This window comes from Lontra canadensis, unplaced genomic scaffold, assembly GCF_010015895.1.
Source record: "Lontra canadensis isolate GAN:19392208 unplaced genomic scaffold, GSC_riverotter_1.0 scaffold28, whole genome shotgun sequence".
Taxonomy (NCBI): Eukaryota; Metazoa; Chordata; class Mammalia; order Carnivora; family Mustelidae; genus Lontra; species Lontra canadensis.
Genome location: NW_022631022.1, coordinates 15,019,063 through 15,039,014, shown reverse-complemented (window position 1 = coordinate 15,039,014; position 19,952 = coordinate 15,019,063). Strand labels below are relative to the sequence as shown.

The following is a 19,952-nucleotide window of genomic DNA, read 5'->3' as shown; positions in this document are numbered from 1 at the left end:
AAACATGACAATAACTGATATGCCAAATACATCCATGATCTTTGAGTGGAAGATTTTCTTCAGATACCCCCTTCTGCTTTGCAGAATCTGTAGCCTTTCTCTGGCTGCTGCTGCTTTTTTTTTTTTTTTTTTTTTTTTTGCACCACAGATACCTAGAGCCCTTATGTGGCCCCCTGGTGAGCCAGTGACCAACCCCCATCTGACTCCAGGCTGTAATCCTATTTTAAAATGTCTCCTCTTCCTGGCCTCAGTAAAAATATCCATTCCCTTAGTCAACCTGGTGTTGATCTAATTTCAATAAACCAAATAAAGGAAGCTTAAGTTTGGGGTGAGTATTAGAAAGTGTTTGTATTTTCAGAGTATCTTACAAATTTGCTAACAGACTCAGTGGTATAAAGATATTGTGTATCTCTTTTTATAAGCACAACTATATCTACCTCATTAAGAATATTTCTGCCAACTCCCAGTCAGCCAGAAAACCAAATGCGTGGAGTCAACTTTACAGCCATCTGCCATTAACTTACTGCCCCTGCCTCTTTCATAGTGGCCTGGTGCTAAGTAAAAGTGACACTACTTGGGTTGAGAATTAGGTTGTACCATTTATCAATGAATACCCAAAATAGAATTCCTTAAGGTAGGATGCTCTTTAGTATAGATTTGGGAGAAAAATTTCTTATAGTAAAATAGCAGATTCTACTTGCTTTAGATAAGGAAGACCTACATAAAATGTCCACAAGTCTCAGAAGTATATGCATATTAAGTATAACCCATGTAACGATATAGAGAAATTTGAAATAACAAGCAATAGAAAAGGAATCCATGCTAAAAACAGTTTTAAACACAGAAACAGAACTTTAAAAAAAATTTTAGTTTTAATTAAGCTTTGTCTTCACTTTTCATTCCTACCCAATGCCATTTTTCCATGCTAAAATTTTAGGTTATCCAAATATAGGCAGAGAGATGGAACTAAAAATTTATTCTGCATGTATAAATGCACTGAGGAAACGGGCAAAGAATTTTCCTAACAGCCCTCCCTGATTCCCTAGGCAGTAGGTGTGGAGGGGTCAGTATCACACAGCTGATCTGTCATTGGATGGGTGCTCTCAGTACAGAGGAAATGGAAGATGTCTGTCCTCAGCACTCTGACCACATTGACATGCCATTTAAAGATGTTAATTCTTAATAATGGACACTTTACCAGATTATTGATTATTTTCCTTATCAATTTATATAAGCTGAGCAGAAACATTTCAACCTTGTACATTTTCTTTCAGTACTCTAGATCTGCTTTTCTCAACAAGTTTCTGTGAGAGAATGGAGCCCCAATACCCTACCTAAGTCAGTGGTTCTCACAGCGAGGTCCAAGGAGCAGTAGCCTTAACAACAGCTGGGAGCTTTTAGAAATCCATGAGAGACTATGGACTCTGAAAAACAATCTGAGGGTTTTGAAGGGGCGGGGGGTGGGAGGTTGGGGGAACCAGGTGGTGGGTATTGGAGAGGGCACGGATTGCATGGAGCACTGGATGTGGTGCAAAAACAATGAATACTGTTACGCTGAAAATATAAAAAATTAAAAAAAAATAGCTGGTAATTGATGATAAAAAAAAAAAAGAAATGCAAATTCTCAAGCTCCATCTCAAACACAATAAATCGGGATGGGGTGAGAACTAGCAACTGGTGTTTTCATAAGTTCTCCAGGTGATTTGAGGCACACTAAAGTCTGAAAAACACTATCCTAAGGCACCCATTGCATGTAATGAATTAACTTCTTTCGTATTCATCTGGGATGCTACTAGTTGCCTAGAAATATTTCAATCTTGTACAATTTCTTTTAGTAGTCTGTATGTAATTTTAGTTTTCAGACATTGTAATTCATGCTGTGAAGCTTGGAACATGGATCAATCCCTCTTCTCACCTCTCAACCAAGATTATTCCATCATACTAGTCTGAATTATTGGGTAGGAAAATTAAAATATTATTAGTTTTCTTCTTGCTATGTTTAAACACAAAGGCATCTAAATTTCTTTCAAATTAAAATCTTAGATAACAGGTGTGAGACTTTCTGTCAAACTTTTAGATAGTGAATTTTCATTTTTTCAATGAGAGTAATCATTGTGTGTGAAGTTTTCTCTTTAAGTATGATAGACCACTGTTGAGGTGTTTGAATGCACAGGGTAAATAAAGGCCACTTGTATTTTAGAGTACCTATTTGTAGCTGCTTTTAAGGAATATACTCCTTTTAAAAGTCTAAGTGGTTTGAACAACAGGCTTCAGGGATACCATCCTGCTACAGAAATTGCATTATATAATTCTTGTCACACTGAACTTTTTCATAGGAGAAGAAAAGGTTAACAATTAACAACGTAGCTCGAAAGTGGGACTTGCAACAGAATCGAATACCCAATATTGCTCCAAATCAAGATAGAAAAGTTTCTGACTCTCCTCAGGACCCCTCTCAGCTCCATGGAAGCACCGTCTCCGCATTTCCAGAGGAAACAGGGTATGCAATGGTATTCTTTCCAGGTACTAGTGTCTTTGGAGAACCGAATTTGGAGCAGAAATGGGAAACCATTTCATATAAAATTATTTAGAAATAGTTTTCTTAAGAAAACCTTCTGAGACTAGAAGTTTAAATTTAAAAGTGAAGACAGAAACACTGGAAATATAAATTGACCCCTAACTAAAACACCCTTCCATGGTTTCCTATTTTTCAGAGGAAAAAAAATATCTAGATTATTTAACATAGCCTAGGAGGATCTATTTCTTCCCATCCCATCAGCCACTGTTGCCATGCTGCATCAGTGGCTTGCAGTTCAGTTACTCCCTACCTCAGAGCCTTTCTCCTACAAACAGTCATCCTGTCCCCGCCACTACTTTCCTCCCCCTCCCTAGCTGATGCCAGCCCGAAGGTCTCGAAGTTAAACCTCACATCCTCTGAAAAACCTTCCCCAACTACCTCCTGCAGACTTGGCTAGATCGGCTAGATCAAATACCTCTTATCTCTCAGTACTGTGGACTTCCCCTTCTCAGCACTTACCATAGCCATAATTAAATAACTAGTGGATAATTAGTTTCATATCTGTCTTCCCCACTGGAATGTAAGCTTGAAGAGGAAAAGAATCCTGATTCTGTTTCTTGATTGTCTTGCTCTTTTTCATGTCCCCAGCAGCCAGCACAAAACCTTATTCCTAACTCGTAGTAATTAAGCAATTTTGGCATAAAATTTAAATAATTACTCTAGCTGGATTCTATAATATCTATCTATCCAGTGGCTCACAGCCTCTTCTACAACGTATGTGTCGCATAATATATAGCCCCTGGTTTATGAGCAAATTGAGTACACCATGAAGATTTTACATATTTCTCTTCCTCTTAAGAAAGCATATTGGAATCAAGTAAATGAGAGATATAAAGCTTAAAAATGTATAGTTTATAATTTTAAAAACATATAATAATTTATATATTTATGTAATTTAAAACAAAATCTAAAAATCAAAGATAGAATGCATTTCAGTTTTGTTTCATTTGATGAAACTCCATTATCGAATGACCTTAACCAAATTCTGAAGCACACTTCATACTAAATGTAACTTTTCTTTCAAGTTTCCAGATCATAGTTTTTAAACTTTTCATATGTAAAGAATGTCATGAAGAAAATAATGAGGCATTAGACTAATACTTTGGAAATTCTCTTGGAGTTAAAGAATGTGACATATATTTAGACAAATACACTTCAAAAATTTTCATTATAGGATTAATTTATATTGATCAGAATACTTCCTTTAGCTCACTTGGGTATTGTATCCACATGTCAGACTTCTCAGCTCTTTGAGCTGGCAAAAATAAAGTAAAAAGAAGAGAAATTTTAATTAAGTGATAATTTATATAACAAATATATATATTATTCTTATATTGCCCTAGAGCTTTATTTAATATCATTTTACTTGGTCAGAACTATAACACTTTAAAAAGTTAAAACTTTATAGCTCTGAGCTTTAGATTTATGAAACACTATACAAGTCAATTTCTGACAGCTTTTTCTAAAAAACATTTTTCCTATCTTCCTTAAGAAGTTTTCTTACATCCAAGCTTATCCAAATTATTTTATACATTATATTCTAAAATTTTAGTAAGGTTTTAAAAGTTCATCCTTACTACATCAACTTTATTTTTATACATAGTGTTAGGTAAGAGTCTAACTTGATTTTATTTCAGTTCAATTTGGTAATAGCATTTTTAATTAAAGTATTCTCTTTTTTAATGAGAATGTCATTTTCATCTTAAATTACATTCCTGTAAATATTTGGATAGATTTCTAGAGTTTTTTTTTAAAGATTTACTTATTGGAGAGAGAGAGAGAGAGCATGAGTGGGAGGGGCAGAGGGAGAGGGAGAATCTCAAGCAGACTCTATGCTAAGCACAGAGCTGGATGCAGGGCTCAATTTCAGGACCTTGATATCATGACCTGAGCTGAAATCAATAGCTGGATGCTCAACAAACTGAGTCACCCAGGCAACCCCATTTCTGGACTTTCTATTCCATTTCACTTATCTATTTATCCGTTTTAATGACAATACCGAAACTGCTTGATTGTAGTGGTTTCATAGTAAGTCTTAATATCTATGTAGGGGAAATCTGCTTTCACTGTTCAAAGTTTTAATTCTCACACACTTGTTCTTCTATATGAGCTTTAAAATCATTTCATCTATTGATACAACATTCTACGTTAATTATACTTCAGTGAACAATTATTTAATTAAATGGAAATGTTAAGAATTATATCTAAAGGACATTTAAGTTATTCATTTCAGAAGTATTGACATTCTTAAGGTAATAAATCATCACTTTAAAAACCATGGTATATCTCCATTTTTTCAGGTCTTATTTGATATCCAGAGGGAGCTAATTAGGGAAATGTTGACAGATTGAAGGAAAATTCTGAGGAACTAAATGAGGTTAGAGACCATGAAATTGCAGCAACTATAGTCAGAATTATTGAATTATATTCCCGGACCACAGAGTAGGTATAACAGTAGAGAAGCTCTATGTTTGTTAAAGAGTAAGGAGAAAAAGGATCAAAGGTAAAGAATTAAAAATTCAACTAAAATGATAAAAGAAAGATATGATGGGTCATATGGTCTACACTAGAATTTTAAAGTATTAAAAAATAGAAGGCTGCCAACAAATGAGGAGAAAATTTAGTATTTCTGAAACTGGAAGTCTAAATGAAGTTGAAGACAAGAAGCATATGAAGGAGTGAGTTGAAATAGTGGGTATTTATCGTCAGAGTTAAGTTTTGGGAGTTAAAGATTTTGAAGGTGGAACATATCTAAGAGCAATTTGGAGGCCATTATTGTGGCTGGTGTGGGTTGTTAGAGAAGAGTAGAAGTAAGAGTCATCAGAGAGAGATCATTTGAAGCTGTTATTGTAGATATTGAAGTTAGTGATGGTAGAGCTGGGTGTAGAACCAAAGGCCAGTGTATTCAGCAGTCATCGGCCTTCTGTCCTACCAGCTTAAGTCATTCATTCTATGCTCTTGTTACAGGGCCGTTCACTGTTCATGTCTTACTAGGGTTGGCAGCTACAGTGAGTGCAGAAGTGTTTTTGTTTATTAATTGTCACTTTTACCTGGCAAAATGATCTCTGATAGGTATGGATTGTAGTTAATATGATCTTCTTAACACTTTGAACTTTTTAGGCAGCTTATGGCCAAAAATTTTGTGACCCTCTAAAATAATTTAAACTTATAGAGTCTTCACTTTTATGGTCTCAAAACAAATATTCAGTTCCAAAAGAAAGAGGAAGTATCTGTTAGTGAAAATTGTTATGCCTTGTAGTTACTGCCAAGAGTTTCAGAATTTTTATTAGAAGTTCCACAAAGTCAAAGTCCTTTTAAGCAAGAAGAACAAAGGAAGAGTTTGGGAGAGATGGGAAAAGTGATGTGTGGATTCAGTGGAGAGGATGTTGAGAACAGTAATGAATCATTGGAAAGGGATCCACAATTTCTGGCAAAAGATTTATTTTTTACTGATGTAAGTTCAAAGTGCCATGGAGACACCATTACATTATCTTGGTCTGATCCTTTTAATGACTTAAAACTATGACATCAAGGAGACAAAGATGATATTTGAAGCCAGAAAAATAAAACTGTAAAGACAGCAAATTATTAGCAAAACGTTAATGCAAAATTACTAATAACTTGTAGTGATAATAGATAATTTCTTCAACTTAGTTTCAATTGTCTGATTCATGTAAAATCTCTTACATCAGAAAGATAGAAATATTTCTAAAAGAGCTGATTAAACCTTGTATGTGTATATACCAGGGACTCTTAGTGGAGTATCCAGACTGACTTCTTGAACTTTTAAGTTCTTATTTTATACTTGAACTCTCCACACCATTTGACATAGCTGACACTCTTCATCTTGAAAAGCTCTTTGCATTGATTTTTTTGATAGCATATTCACCTGATTTTCCTTTTACTTATATGGCTGCTGTTTTTTTGTTTTGTTTTGTTTTGTTTTAAATAATATCTTGCTAACTCCTTTTCAACCAAATCTCTAGCTGTATATTATGCTTTCTCAACTTATAATGTTGAGATAGACTTTTTGCTATAATAGACAAGGATTCACTCACTTGTTATCCCCCCAACACTATATACCTAGAGTTCTTTTATTGGTAACTTTTGTAATTTACTATAATTAAATCTCTTATTTCTTTTTCCCTTGTGCAAGATGAGTCTACCCTTTACTTCTCCCACGTTTTTGTGTTGCAACTTTCTATGAGCTATATTTTTCTGGTTTTCTAGTGATTTCTTTATTGAAGAGTTTATTAATTTCCATATACTTGTGAATTTTCCAGATTTCTCTCTGTTATAGATTTCTAGTTTTATTCCATTGTTTTCAGAGATGTTTTATGTGAGACTTGTTTTGTGGCTTAACATATAGTCTACTCTGAAGAATGTTCCACGCACACTTGAGAAGAACAAAAATTCTAATATCATTGGGTAGAGTCTTCTATGTATGTTAGATCTAGTTGATTTATAGTGCTCTTGAAGTCCTCTATTTCCTTATTGATTTTTCTGCCTAGTTATTCTATCCATTATTGCAAGTAGGGTATTAAAATCTCCAGCTATGATTGCAGAACTGTTGCTCCCTGCAATTCTGTCAGTTCTTGCTTTATATATTTTGGACGTTAAGTGCAGTATGTTTATAACTGTCACACCTTCCTGATGGATTGACTCTTTTATCGATGTAAAATGTCCTTCTATGTCTCTTATAACACTATTTGACACAATGTCTCTTTCGTCTGATATTAGCAGCCACTCTAGCTCTTTTGGTTATCATTTGCATGGAATATCTTTCTCCATCCTTCCAATTTCAATCTGTTTGTGTCTTTTATTCTTGTAGACAACATATAGTTGAGTCTTGTTTTTGAATCCATTCTGCTAATAACCACCTTTTAATTGGAGAATTTTATCTATCAAATCATGATAAGAAAGCACTTAATTCTGTCATTTTGCTCTTTAATTTCTGTCATATGTCTTTTTTGTTCCTCAATTCTTCTACTACTTTTTTTGTGTTCAAGGACTTTTTAATGTGCCATTGTGATTCTCTTCTCATACCTTTTACTATATCTACTTCTTAGCTATTGTCTGTTGTTACCCTGGGGATTACAGTTAACATCTTAATTAATAATATAGGTTAATAATAATAATAGGTTTACATTAATACCAACCTAGTTGCAATAATATATAAAAAATTTTGCTCCTATATAGTTTCACTATGTTTAGGTTATTATTGTTGCAAATTTCATCTTTATACATTATGTGTACATTAATATAGATTTATAATTATTATTTTATACATTTATCTATTAAATAATATAGAGAAAAAGAAGATTTACCAGTCAAAAATAGTTATACTGGCTTTTATATTTACCTATGTAATTACCTTTCCTAGTATTATTCATATGGCTTTGAGTTACTCTCTAGTGTCCTTTTATTCCAATCTAAGTGACTACTTTAGCATTTCTTGTAGGGCAAGTGTACTAGCAATGAACTCTCACAGCTTTTGTTTATCTGCGAATGTCTTAATTTTCCCATTTCAAAAAAGTGCAGCTTTGCTGGATACAGAATTCTTGGTTGCAAGTTTTTTCTTTCAGCACTATAAATATAGCATCCAGCTGTCTTCTGCCCTCCATGGTTTCTGATGAGAAATTGGCTGTTGTTGTCACTTCTTTGCTATTTCAAGATTCTCTCTTTGTCTTTGCCTTTCAACTATTGGAGATGACTGCTTACGAAAGAACTTAACAAAGCCCTTAATCCCCCCAACCCTCTCCTTTCCCAGCCTCTTTTTTTCCCTCAGGCTTTTTGCTCTGTCTGTTGTTTGTCCTATGTGGTGCACCTGATACACTTTCATGTTCAAATGTTTTCAACATAATCTCTTCCAGTCAAACGCCACCTAAGAAGCCACCACTGCCTACGGCAAGCTCTGAGGCATTTGAAACAAAGGCAGGCTCTTTAGTTGATCCTTTAGGGAACCACTAAACATGTCAAAACACACAACCCCAAGTTTTTGAGAATAAAGTATGTATTGCTCTTTCTGGAACCTACACGAAGAAAATGGCTGCCATCTTCAAGACCACCACTGAGCTGGGGAATAGGGGATGTTAACAGGGTAAGTCACAGTGTGCAGAACTCTCTTATTGAAATTTGGCATCTTTTTTCTTTGCTACACATTTCTCTGGTTGTCATAAATTTTTTGTTAGATTCCAGAGTTGTGAAAAAGTTGACTCTGACAGCTTTTGCTAGCATATTTATTGCTTTTGTGGAGGAAATGACCTGTAGAGTTCCCTATTCTACCATTTTCCCTGATTGGAACCCCAATTTTGCTATATTCTATGAGCTATACTTTCACATTTCAATTTTAATATTATTTATATCTTTTCTATGGCCATAACATTGTCAATTGCTAGTTTCTAAAATTGAAAACTGGTAACAGTGTTTAAGTTTCTATGATTATGTAACTGTCTTACTTGAGCTTTAAGTAGTGTACTATAGTTATATTTCATTTTCCGCTTCCTAAACCATTCAAGGGAAATACTCTTAGCATCAAATTCAAATGGCTCCCTCTTCACCACACTTCAAAACATACTACACTTCAGTTTGCTTCCCATTTGAGCCATGCTTTTCTTACATAGTTTGTTTGTTTTTTTTTTGTTTTTTTGTTTTGTTTTGTTTTGTTTTAAAGATTTTATTTATTTATTTGACAGACAGAGATCACAAGTAGACAGAGAGGCAGGCAGAGAGAGAGAGGGAAGCAGGCTCCCTGATGAGCAGAGAGCCCGATGCGGGACTCGATCCCAGGACCCTGAGATCATGACCTGAGCCGAAGGCAGCGGCTTAACCCACTGAGCCACCCAGGCGCCCACATAGTTTGTTTTTATCTGGAGTTTCAGATTGTCTGTCTGAATTTGTTTTTGTCTGGAATTTCAGATTGCCTGTCTCAATTGCCTTTATTATTGTTGTTGTTGTTTATTAAACAAAGAAATTTGTGCACCTTCTTGTTTATCTATTGAATGGAATTTACCCTTCTTGAAGCCTGCTATCTGCCTGACCTGATTTAGTCTTATGATTTCCTTTTGGACCATTGTTTACAGTTTATTATTTTACTTTGTTTTATTTTATTTATTATTTTACATCATATTACTAATAGCTTGTTCTTGCCTTGTATCTTTCTAATATCCTCAAGTACTTCTGTCCTCAACCTTCTAGGTGGTAGAGTTACTCAGGTTTTAGTCTTGAGCCTTCTTTTCACTCTCTGCTTTCCCTCAAGCAATCTCATAATGTCTTTGCCTTTAAATAACATTTGTATTTTGAAGATACCCAATATATATATATACCAATATATATACCTTCTTTTTTATGGTTTACCCATGTGGGTTGTATTTAAGCAAAAACAATCCTGTACTATGTTGAGATTATTAAAAATCCTCCCATTTTGTCTTCCTTAAGATTTAAAATTTGGCTTTTCATATTTTAGTTTTTATTATACTTGGAATTGATTTTCAAGTTTGAGACTGAGGTCTAATTTGTTTGTTTTTCTCCTATAGGAATAACCAGTTGCCCCTACCACTACATATTGAGTATTCTTTTCTTCTCCCACTGATCTGCAATGCCACTCGGCCTGTGTTATTGACAGTGGGAGAAATAGGGGGTAGGGTCCTTTTACAGATCTTCAATTAAAGCCCCTGTATTTAGTCTTACTTCCACTCCCGTCTTCTATCATATCTGTTCTTTCCTTTCCAAAAGTCCTAATGGGCAGTTTGGCTGTCGTCTTTATTCTTGTCCCTAGTGCATATTCCAAGCGATAACTTCCTTTGTTTTTCTTCGTCTTTCAGCATTCTTTACTTTCCAGCTTACAGAAATTTTCTGAAGCTTCTTACAGCAGATTGTCCATCTCATACCCCCAGCTGTTATACTTGGCTTTTGTGGGTTTGCATCAGAATTACTTCATTGGGGTTTTAGAGGGAGATTTCAAACACATGTGTTCAGTTTTTGTGCTAGGTTATCTGAAAGTACATAGTGAAATGTTTTAAATTTTAGAAGTTGTGTTACTATATTCTCTGTCTTTAAAAATATAATTAAATTTCATCTTTCTAAAATGATATAAGCCTTACTTTTTCTGAAGGTAGAAAGCTAGAGGGTCACAAAGTCCCTTCCTGAGGGTTTCAATTTGTTTTTTAATACTACATAAGTTTTTCCATTTTCAACAATCCCATTTATAGTCTTTAGTTTTTCATAATGCCAAAAAAGTGGCTAATTCTTGTGTTAGAGTGTCTGTGACCTTTGGCTTATGGGTGTGTAACTAAATGCCTGGAAACAAGTATCCATGAAAAAATTATAGGCACATAAAGAGAGGAAATTCTGTAAAACTTTGGTATATCCCATTAATGATTTCACTTTTCACTGTACTTGGGACAGCTCTACAGTAAAAACGACATATTGCAGATTTCTTTCCCTTGCCAGAAATGGGAAAGTACTTGGTGTAATGTTTTCTTTGCTTACATTGGATGCATGCAGTGAAGCTGGTTTATTTTTGGTCATTTCCTGTCTATGAAGACTGTGGTACTTTAGCCAACACTACCATAATAAAATATAATGCTTAAAATGAATTTCCACACCTATGAATGTTGTAATAGAAATTCATAAAATACCTTATTATAGGAATCAGCAGCACTTATTCATTGGGAAAAGAATCTTCCGAAATATTTTAAGTCCTTCTGTTCTAGCTTGTTATAGAAAGCCTAAAGATTTTTAAAAACACACCAAAAAACCCTGTAATCCTCTGAAATATTGTCTTTTTCTTCCATCTAGGCATTTAAGAGTATATTCTTTTTTTACTGTGGCTTTCAGGGACTCATTACTTTATTGCATTAAATTAATTACCTGCCTTTTCATAGAGTCCTATATTAATCAAGAAGGCATAGAATATCTTTCTGACTCATTCTATATAAAGATCAAGTTGATTAAATGAATATTTGTACTTGTAATTAACCACTTGATTGTGAAGGTCTTGAAGAGAATTCCCATTTGATGGCAGACTGCCTACTGTTCTATAAATATTTGAGGTGGGAAATATACATGGAAATGTATTGGGCTTCATGGGAAAACAAATTTTAAAACACAAATCCTCCATAGAAGAATGCCACATTTCTCAGAATGTTAATTTAGAGTAGACAGGGGTTGAAAACAACTTGATCCAGTCGCCTCCTCTAAAAACTTGAGCAACATTCGATTCTTTCCTCTCCTTTATTCCCCAATATCAGTCACTAAGTTCTGCTTTTATTTTTTCTTAAATATGTTATATCTATGTTCTCTTCTTTTACTAATAATAATCACTAAATTGTATTGAGCTGAGCATGAGATACGGTTTTGAATATTTCTAGTCTATAACAACCTTGAAAAAATATGTATTATTATCACCATTTATGTACAAGAAACTGAAACTACAAAGAAACTAGATAGCTTGCTCCCCAAGTCCTCTATTTATCACTGGCAGATCTGGGATCTGAACTAAGGTCTGTCTGGTGTTCTTGCCAATTCCATTTCCACCACCATGACCTCCTCTCTCTAGTCCACATCATAGCACAGCTTTTCCTACTAATCTCTTTCCAACCCACCTCTCCCTGCTACATCTATCACACAGCTGGCCAACTTATCTCTCCGAGGTGGATCCTTGAGGATCAAGAAATGTCTTGTTCATCTTTGTAACCAGCACCAACACTTCACTTCATGCATGGCACATTGAAGGTGCTTAAAAATGTGCATCAAATATGGCCCCATTACCTTTTTATTTTGCTCTTTTATTGCTTTTTCTGCTCCTCAACTTTATAGGATAAAATCCGATGTTTCAGCTTCATCTTCAGCTATGACTCTTCCATGTGTTTCAGTGTTTTAGCCATATTGAAATTTTTCGTCCCTGAATATGTTTTATGTAATTAGGCTTCTATTGCTTTCTTCATTTAGTTTTTCTTACCTGAAGCTTGCTTCCTCCTTCTACTTCTGGTGATATTCTACTGTTCCTCTTTGAAGGACCAGTTCAAATACTACCTCCTTTTGAAAACTGACTTCTACCCACTAGAAAAATTCCTTCCTCTGTATTCTCATAGTATATCATTTAAATACTCATTATATGAAACTGAGCACATTGTATTATAATTAATATATATATTTGTCTTGTTCTCTAGCTTCATTCATATTGGGTCCTTTTTAAGGGCCAGTAAGTCTTCATTTATTTATCTTTTATATCCCCAGTGCCTGTCATAATACCTGACACATAGTAAGTTCTACAGATAAACCTATTTGTTTAAGAGAGGTTGAGGTCATTTCAGTTTAATTATATTTCATGTGTTTCTTAAATTAATTGCAGAGTATGATTAGAGCAGTTATATTTCTAGGACTATAGCCCTATAGTCCTAGTGAGGACTATAAAAGTGAGGAAAAGTTTTGATATACTCAATTGTATGTGATTGCTGTATGGAATGTCCTTATCAATACAGATGAATTAGTTGCCTATGCCAGAATCCTTAGCAGTGCCCTGTGTATAATGGACTTTCAGCAAATGTTTGCTGAATAAATGAACAAATGAAATAATATGTATGTATGTATGTATGTATGTATGGCTGCAAAAAAATGTGGACACACCAGCCAAGCACACAAAGAAAACTGGAGAGACAATCCCCAGCATACAAACATTTTTAGTAAACTTTCCAAGTAATTTTTTATGCAAATCAGAGCATACCTTCCCCGAAGAACAGGTTCCTCTACTCTATATTGGCCAGAGTTTGAGGCAAAACTCAAGCCTTGTTCAGAAAATAACCGAAATGGGTTAGCTCTTATGTGACCTGTTTAACAGGTGCTACATTTCCTGTTTGGAAAGATGAACCTTTCTATAGCCCAGAAAACCCACCATTTGTTTTTTACAGGATGCCCATGTGAAGTCTTTAGAGGCTTTCTTTTGTAACCATATTACTATTTTGCTGAGTTTAGGCTTATTTATTATTTCACTTATTTTCCCAATAGTTTGCTTGAGAAAATTTTATGCAAAATAAATAATCCCTTTCTGATGAAAGACATTTATCTTGGAGTTTATATTCTTTAACTTTTAATCATATGGAGAAGAAAAAGAAAGGCAAGACACTTCCAAAGGATTTATTCATAGCTCTGATTCCTTATCATTTTTACATTAAAATGAACTTGGTTTGGTGGGTATCATGGTCAGTAGGCATCACTGTATCAGCTTGCTAGGGTTTTTTTTGTTTGTTTCTTGACCTTATTTCTTCATTATTTGCCTTTGCCTCACCTGAGAAAACCTGGCTAACCCTTATAAACTGTATCTGTATCACTGATTCTGTCCCTTTGCTCAAACCACAGCTTATACTCAGAACACCCTTCTTGAGATTCAATAGGTGGTCATTAAAAACTTCATAATTATCTCACTTCCTTAATTCTTTCAAGAAATATTTACTGAACACAACATGTGCTAGGAGCTGTGCTAAATGCTGGATCTACTAATGTGACAAAGTTGGAGTGCCCAAGGATCACAGTGTTTGGTGAGAGACAGACAAACAGGTAATCACCATACAGTGTGCTAAGTGCTGTAACAGGGGTATGCAGTCTTCAGCAAGCTTTCTCTATTTCAGTGGCAGTGAAATAGAACTCTGATCCTTTATCTTATTCCAGAAATGATTGTGTGCTTTACGTAGCTCAACACAAAGCTATCATACAAAGTACAATATAAGAAACTCTTAATTCTGTCTTGTTTTCCTTCTGTTATCAGCTTTTACTTATATAGGATTATAGGTTATTCAAATACTACTGCTCATTGAATGTCTGACTACTGTCATATAATCATTGTCTTAAGCACTAGTCTGGCAAAAATAAAGACTCTTTGTATTTTCTTGGTTGCATAGTCACTTCAAATTGACTATTATTACCCAGCTTGTCATTGTATACACAGATGTGTTACAGGTTAACTGGTGCCTCCGACAGAAGTGCACATTGTCCAGTAAACAAGGTAATTGTTTGCCAGTCTTCTCCTCCAATATCAACAATATAAAAAATTTGAAGATCTTTAGTAATTCATTTATTTAACACACATTGTGGAAAGCCCATTACCAGGCCCCAGAGCCCCAGAGATGAGGAAATAAGTCTTTAGCCTCAAGGAATTCACTGATAGAGAAGACAAATTGTAAACATATAATTATGATGTAGTAAGAGAAGTAATATATTGGAGGAATATGTAAAAGTTCACAGGAGCACAAAGGAAGGCAAAGTACTAACATTAGTAAGGGCAAATAAATACCACTAGAAAGCAAAAATAGCAGAATGAAAACGTAAAGAACAAAAGCAGCACTATTTGAATTTTAAGATTGGAAAATAAATAGTTATGTCTCTGTTCACAAATCAGAAAATTTGAGTTGGATTGAGCTATTTCTTTTCTTCTCTATCATCTGGGTACCTTTTGCAGAAAATGTGGCCCCTGCTTTGGAAATAGCAACAGTTATCATTTTCAGCAGAGTATGTGAAGTGATTTTGTGTATATGTGTGTGTGTGTATACATATGTAGAGAGAGAGATTAAATAGTGAATTATTTCTCATCATTTTTAATTTCAAAATGGAGAAGAAATCTTTATTAATTTTACTTCTTGTAACTGTAGTATACAATTGAAAATGTCAGACAACATTGAGGTTTTAAAAAATAGGAAGTTGAAGTTACCCATTAATCTAGCTTCTGAGAGGTAAACTATTGTTAACAGTGATTATAGGTCTTCCCACGTGTTTATAAATATATTTTTATATTATATGGTTCTTAATATAGAAATAGTGTTTGGTAAAATGCAGGGTTTTTTTCTGCTAGAGAGTGGAATACTTTATAGATTAGGAAAACATATTTGTACTAACATGAAAAGATATCCCCCCAAAAAAAGATATCCATGATATACTAAATCGATTGTTTTAAAACTAAATAGGATATCCATTACCTTTAATTGATATAAATAATTTGGGTTTAAAGTGGTCTTTTTTTGTTCACATGTGCCTCTTTTTGAATTAAAATGTGTAACTAGAAGAATACAAAATTTCCCAATATCCTATTGAAATTTAATCTTTTGTGTTCTGGGTTTAGTTATTGAAGCAAAAAAAAAAGAAAATGAATATAAAATTTCAAATACCTTTGTCAAAACAGGGTTTTATTATCTATTGTTTACTTTTCATGATAAGACTTTCATTAAAATTATATGTTGCATTTTCCAGGTCTCTGGACTCAGGACTCAGCAATGCTTTACAAGGTTTATCTGTCACAGATACACACCTTGTTGAAGTGGATGGGGACACACTTTCACTGTATGGCTCTGGAGCCCTGGAATCTCTTGATCGGAATTGGAGTGTTCAAACAGCAGGAATGGTGACAACAGTGTCCTTCACTTTCATAGAATTTGATGAAATCGTCCAAGTGCTTCCCAAATTGAAGATTAAATTTCCTAATTCTCTGGTAAACATTTCCTTTTAGTAGTATATTTGAGTAATTCTCAGTCATGACTTGTGTGTTCAGGCCAAAGACCTGTTTTAACTTTTATTTATGCAGTTTCTATCTGGCAGGGAGACCAAGGTTTTGTGTTGATTTTTCTGGATCTGTGATTTAAATTAGTATTCATAAGTGGCCTTGCAGTTTTCTGTTAATATTAGAAATTATCTCTCAAATGATTCTTTATGGAGTATAAAGGACTAATATAATTTTATTTGAATTATGTGTTGCCACTTTACACAGCATTCATCAGGACCTCACCTAATCCTATATTATGTATTCATTTATTCTACCTGGTATTAATGGGACATGTACATTTATAGATAATTTTTACAGTAGTTCCCTAACAACACTTAAAATAATTTTAGCAGCTCACTTAAAATTAGTTCGAGAAGGGGAAAGTGGTTAAATAGGAAGAACCTAAGTTCACCTCGTCCTGTGGATATAGCTAAAAAACACCCACATCAGCGTAATAACCCAGAAAATGACCTGAAGACTGGCAGAACAGACTCTCCATGGCTAAATGTAAAAAAGAGGCCACGTCGAAGAGGGTAGGGAAGGCAGAGACGGGTTGGAAGATGAACAGACCTGTGGAACTGTCCATGGGAGAGAAGAGGAACAGACCCGCCTGGCAGACAACCCAGGCATGGGGATGTGTACTGGGAAGATGAATCCCTATCACATTTGGCTCTGAAAACCAGAGGGGCCTAACTCCATGAATTCTTCCAACCAGTAGGGCTTAACACCTGGAAATTTAAAAATAAGGGAACTCAGCTCTGGGAGAGCCAGTGGACAAGAGAAAACTGAATTCCCACCCTTAAGAAGATAGCACAACAAACCTCTCCACTGACATACGGTATAGAAGCAGCCGTTTGAAAAATATCTGGGATATATGGGAAGGAGATGTATTTACTGGTCTCAGAAGAATACGTGCCAGAGGGGCAGGGATCTTTTGGAGACTGTTCCAAGAACAAAAGAGCTGGCAGGTGACATTTCCCTCTCCCACTCCACAGCCTAGATACAGATACCTGCATAAACTAGCACAACACCAACATTCTCCACCTACTTTGTGAACAACATGCCCCATCCCTGCAGACTTCTATGAACATGCCCCCTCCATCCTAGCCTGGGCAGGAGGTTTCCTGAGTTGCTGCAGGTCCCCTCCTGCAGTGGATGGATGCAGACCTTGCTGGCACCATGAGCCCTGCAACTGCACTCTCCCATAGGACCTGCCCCTCTCATATAGCCCATTCAAAGCGGTGCCACAAGCCTGGCACTGTGCAAGCAGTCCCAAAAGGGGCCAACACCACTCCAAAGTAACTCCTGCCCTGGGCAGGGGGAGCATAAACATAAAACCAGTCTGTGGCTTGAGCAATGGGTGGGCGCAGATACCGGGTCTGACGGAAGGCCTTGCCTACCAATGAAAGCTGCTTAGGGGACAACACAGGGAAAGTGCCCTGCAGTTCAGTGCTACTGTGTCTCTGACAAACACCTGATTTGACTCAACTCAAGCCCATGGTGGCCTCAGACTGGCCCACTAACAACACAGGGACTAAACTCTGCCCACAACAGGCAAAGAGAGCCATTGCAGATGACTGGAATGAAGGCAAACACAGCTCAGCCACAATAGTAGGGCACGTGCAACACACATAAGAGATACCACTGAAGCACTGGGTTCTGGTGCACAGGGGATATTGCTCTGCAGTGGCACTACAGGACCTCTTCGTAAGATGGCTACTTTCAAGAGCAGGGGATGAGCTGACTTTTTCAAGACACAAAAAAACCCAGACACAGAGAGTTAGACAAAATAGGAGACAGAGAAATATGTCCCAAATGAAAGAACAGGACAAAATCACAAGAGAGCTAAGTGAAATGGAGATAAGTAATGTATCTGATAGAGAATTTGTAGTAATTGTCATAAAGATACTCACCAGACTTGAGAAAAGAGTGGAGGACCTCAGTGAGACCCTCAACAAAGAGATTAAAAAAACATAAGAAAGGAACCAATCAGAGATGAAGAACTCAGTAATTGAAATTAAAAATACACTAAATGGAATAAATAGTAGACTAGAAGAAGCAGAAGAACAGATCAGCAATCTGGAGGAGAGAGAGGGGAAAGCAATCAAGCTGAACAGAGGAGAGAAAAATAATAATAAAAAATGAAATGGACTAAGAGAATTTAGCAACACCATCAATCATAATAACATTCATACAATAGAAACCCCAGAAGAGGAAGACAGAGGAAAGGGGCCAGAAAATTTATTTCAAGACATAATAGCTGAAAACTTCCCAAATCTGGGAAAGAAACAGAAATCCAGAATCAGGAGGCATAGAGACCCCACAACAAAATCAACCCAAGGAGGTCCACACCAAGACACATAGTGATTAGAATGGCAAAAAGGCATGGTAAAGAGAGAATTTTGCAAGCAGCAGGAGATGAGAAAACAGTTACATACAAGGGATACCAGCTGATTTTTTCAGAAGAAACTTTGTAGGGCAGAAAGCGTGATATATTCAAAGTGCTGAAAGAAAAAGACCTGCAACCAAGAATGATCTATTCAGCATGGCTATCATTCAGAATAGGAAAGATAAAGAAATTCCCAGACAAACAAAAATTTAAAAGAATTCATGGCCACTAAAATAGCCTTACAAGAAATGTTAAAGGGGACTCTGACTGGAAAGGAAAGACTATAAGCAGGAGTAAGAAAAGCAGGAAGCACAAAAGCAGTAAAATTAAGTATATCCATAAAAATCCGTCAAAGACTCCAAAAAAGGATGCAAAGTATGACACAATATAACTAAAATGTGGAGGGGAGAGGAGTAAAATTTCAGTGCTTTTATAGTAGGTTCAAACTTAAGCAACCATCTACTTAATAGAGACTGCAATATGCATAAGATGTTATGTGTAAATCTAATGGTAATCACAAATAAAAAACCAGTAATAGATAATCAAAAAAAAAAAAATAGAAAGAAATCCAAGTATTTCACTAAAGAAAGTCAGCAAATCATGAGCAAAAAGAGCAAGAGAAGAAAGGAACAGGAGGAACTGCTAAAACAAACATGAAACATGCAACAAAATGCCAATTAGTACTACCCATCAATAATTACTTTGAATGGAAATGGACTGTGCTCCAAACAAAAGATACAGGGTGATTAAATGGATAAAAAAGCAAGACCTGTCTATATACTGCCTACACAGACTCTTTTCAGACCTAAAGACAGCTGCAGATTGAAAGTGAAGGGATGGAAAAGCATTTATCATGTGAATGAAAATGAAAAGAAAGTCCACATCATAGCACATATCAGACAAAATAGACATTAAAACAACGACTGTAACAAAAGTCAGAGATACTATATAATAATAAAGGGAAAAATCCAACAAGATGTAACAGTTATAAATATTTATCACCCAACATGGGAGCACACAAATACATAAAGCAACTAAAAACAAACATAAAGGAAGTCATCAATAGTAGTACAATAATAATAGGAGACTTTAAAACCCCATTTGCACCAATGGATAGATCATCCAAATGGAAAATCGTCAAGGAAAAAGAAGCTTTGAAGAACACATTGCACCAGGTGGATCTAACATATATTCAGAACATTTCATCCTAAACAGCAGAATACACATTCTTTTCAAGTGCAGCTAGAACATTCTCTGGAATAGATCACATATTAAGCCAGAAAACAAGTCTCAACAAATTCAGAAAGACTGAAGTCTTTTCTTTTTTTTTCATGCATCTTTTCTGGCCACAACACTGTGTAACTAGAAATCAACCACAAGAAAAAATCAGGAAAGAACACAAATACATGGAGATTAAATAACATGCCACTAAAAAATGAATGGGTCAACCAAGAAAT

General features: G+C 35.4%; 1 protein-coding gene across 4 annotated transcripts in view; it reads left to right on the top strand.

The window, feature by feature from the left end:
- Positions 1-19,952, top strand: part of LRRC49 (leucine rich repeat containing 49) — a 161,519-nt gene that overhangs the window by 113,636 nt on the left and 27,931 nt on the right. For all 4 annotated transcript variants that reach the window (XM_032864922.1, XM_032864921.1, XM_032864924.1 and 1 more), the window contains 2 exons: positions 2,337-2,500; positions 15,818-16,055. In XM_032864922.1, the coding sequence (XP_032720813.1) occupies positions 2,337-2,500; positions 15,818-16,055 (402 nt within the window). The remainder of the gene's footprint in view (positions 1-2,336; positions 2,501-15,817; positions 16,056-19,952) is intronic.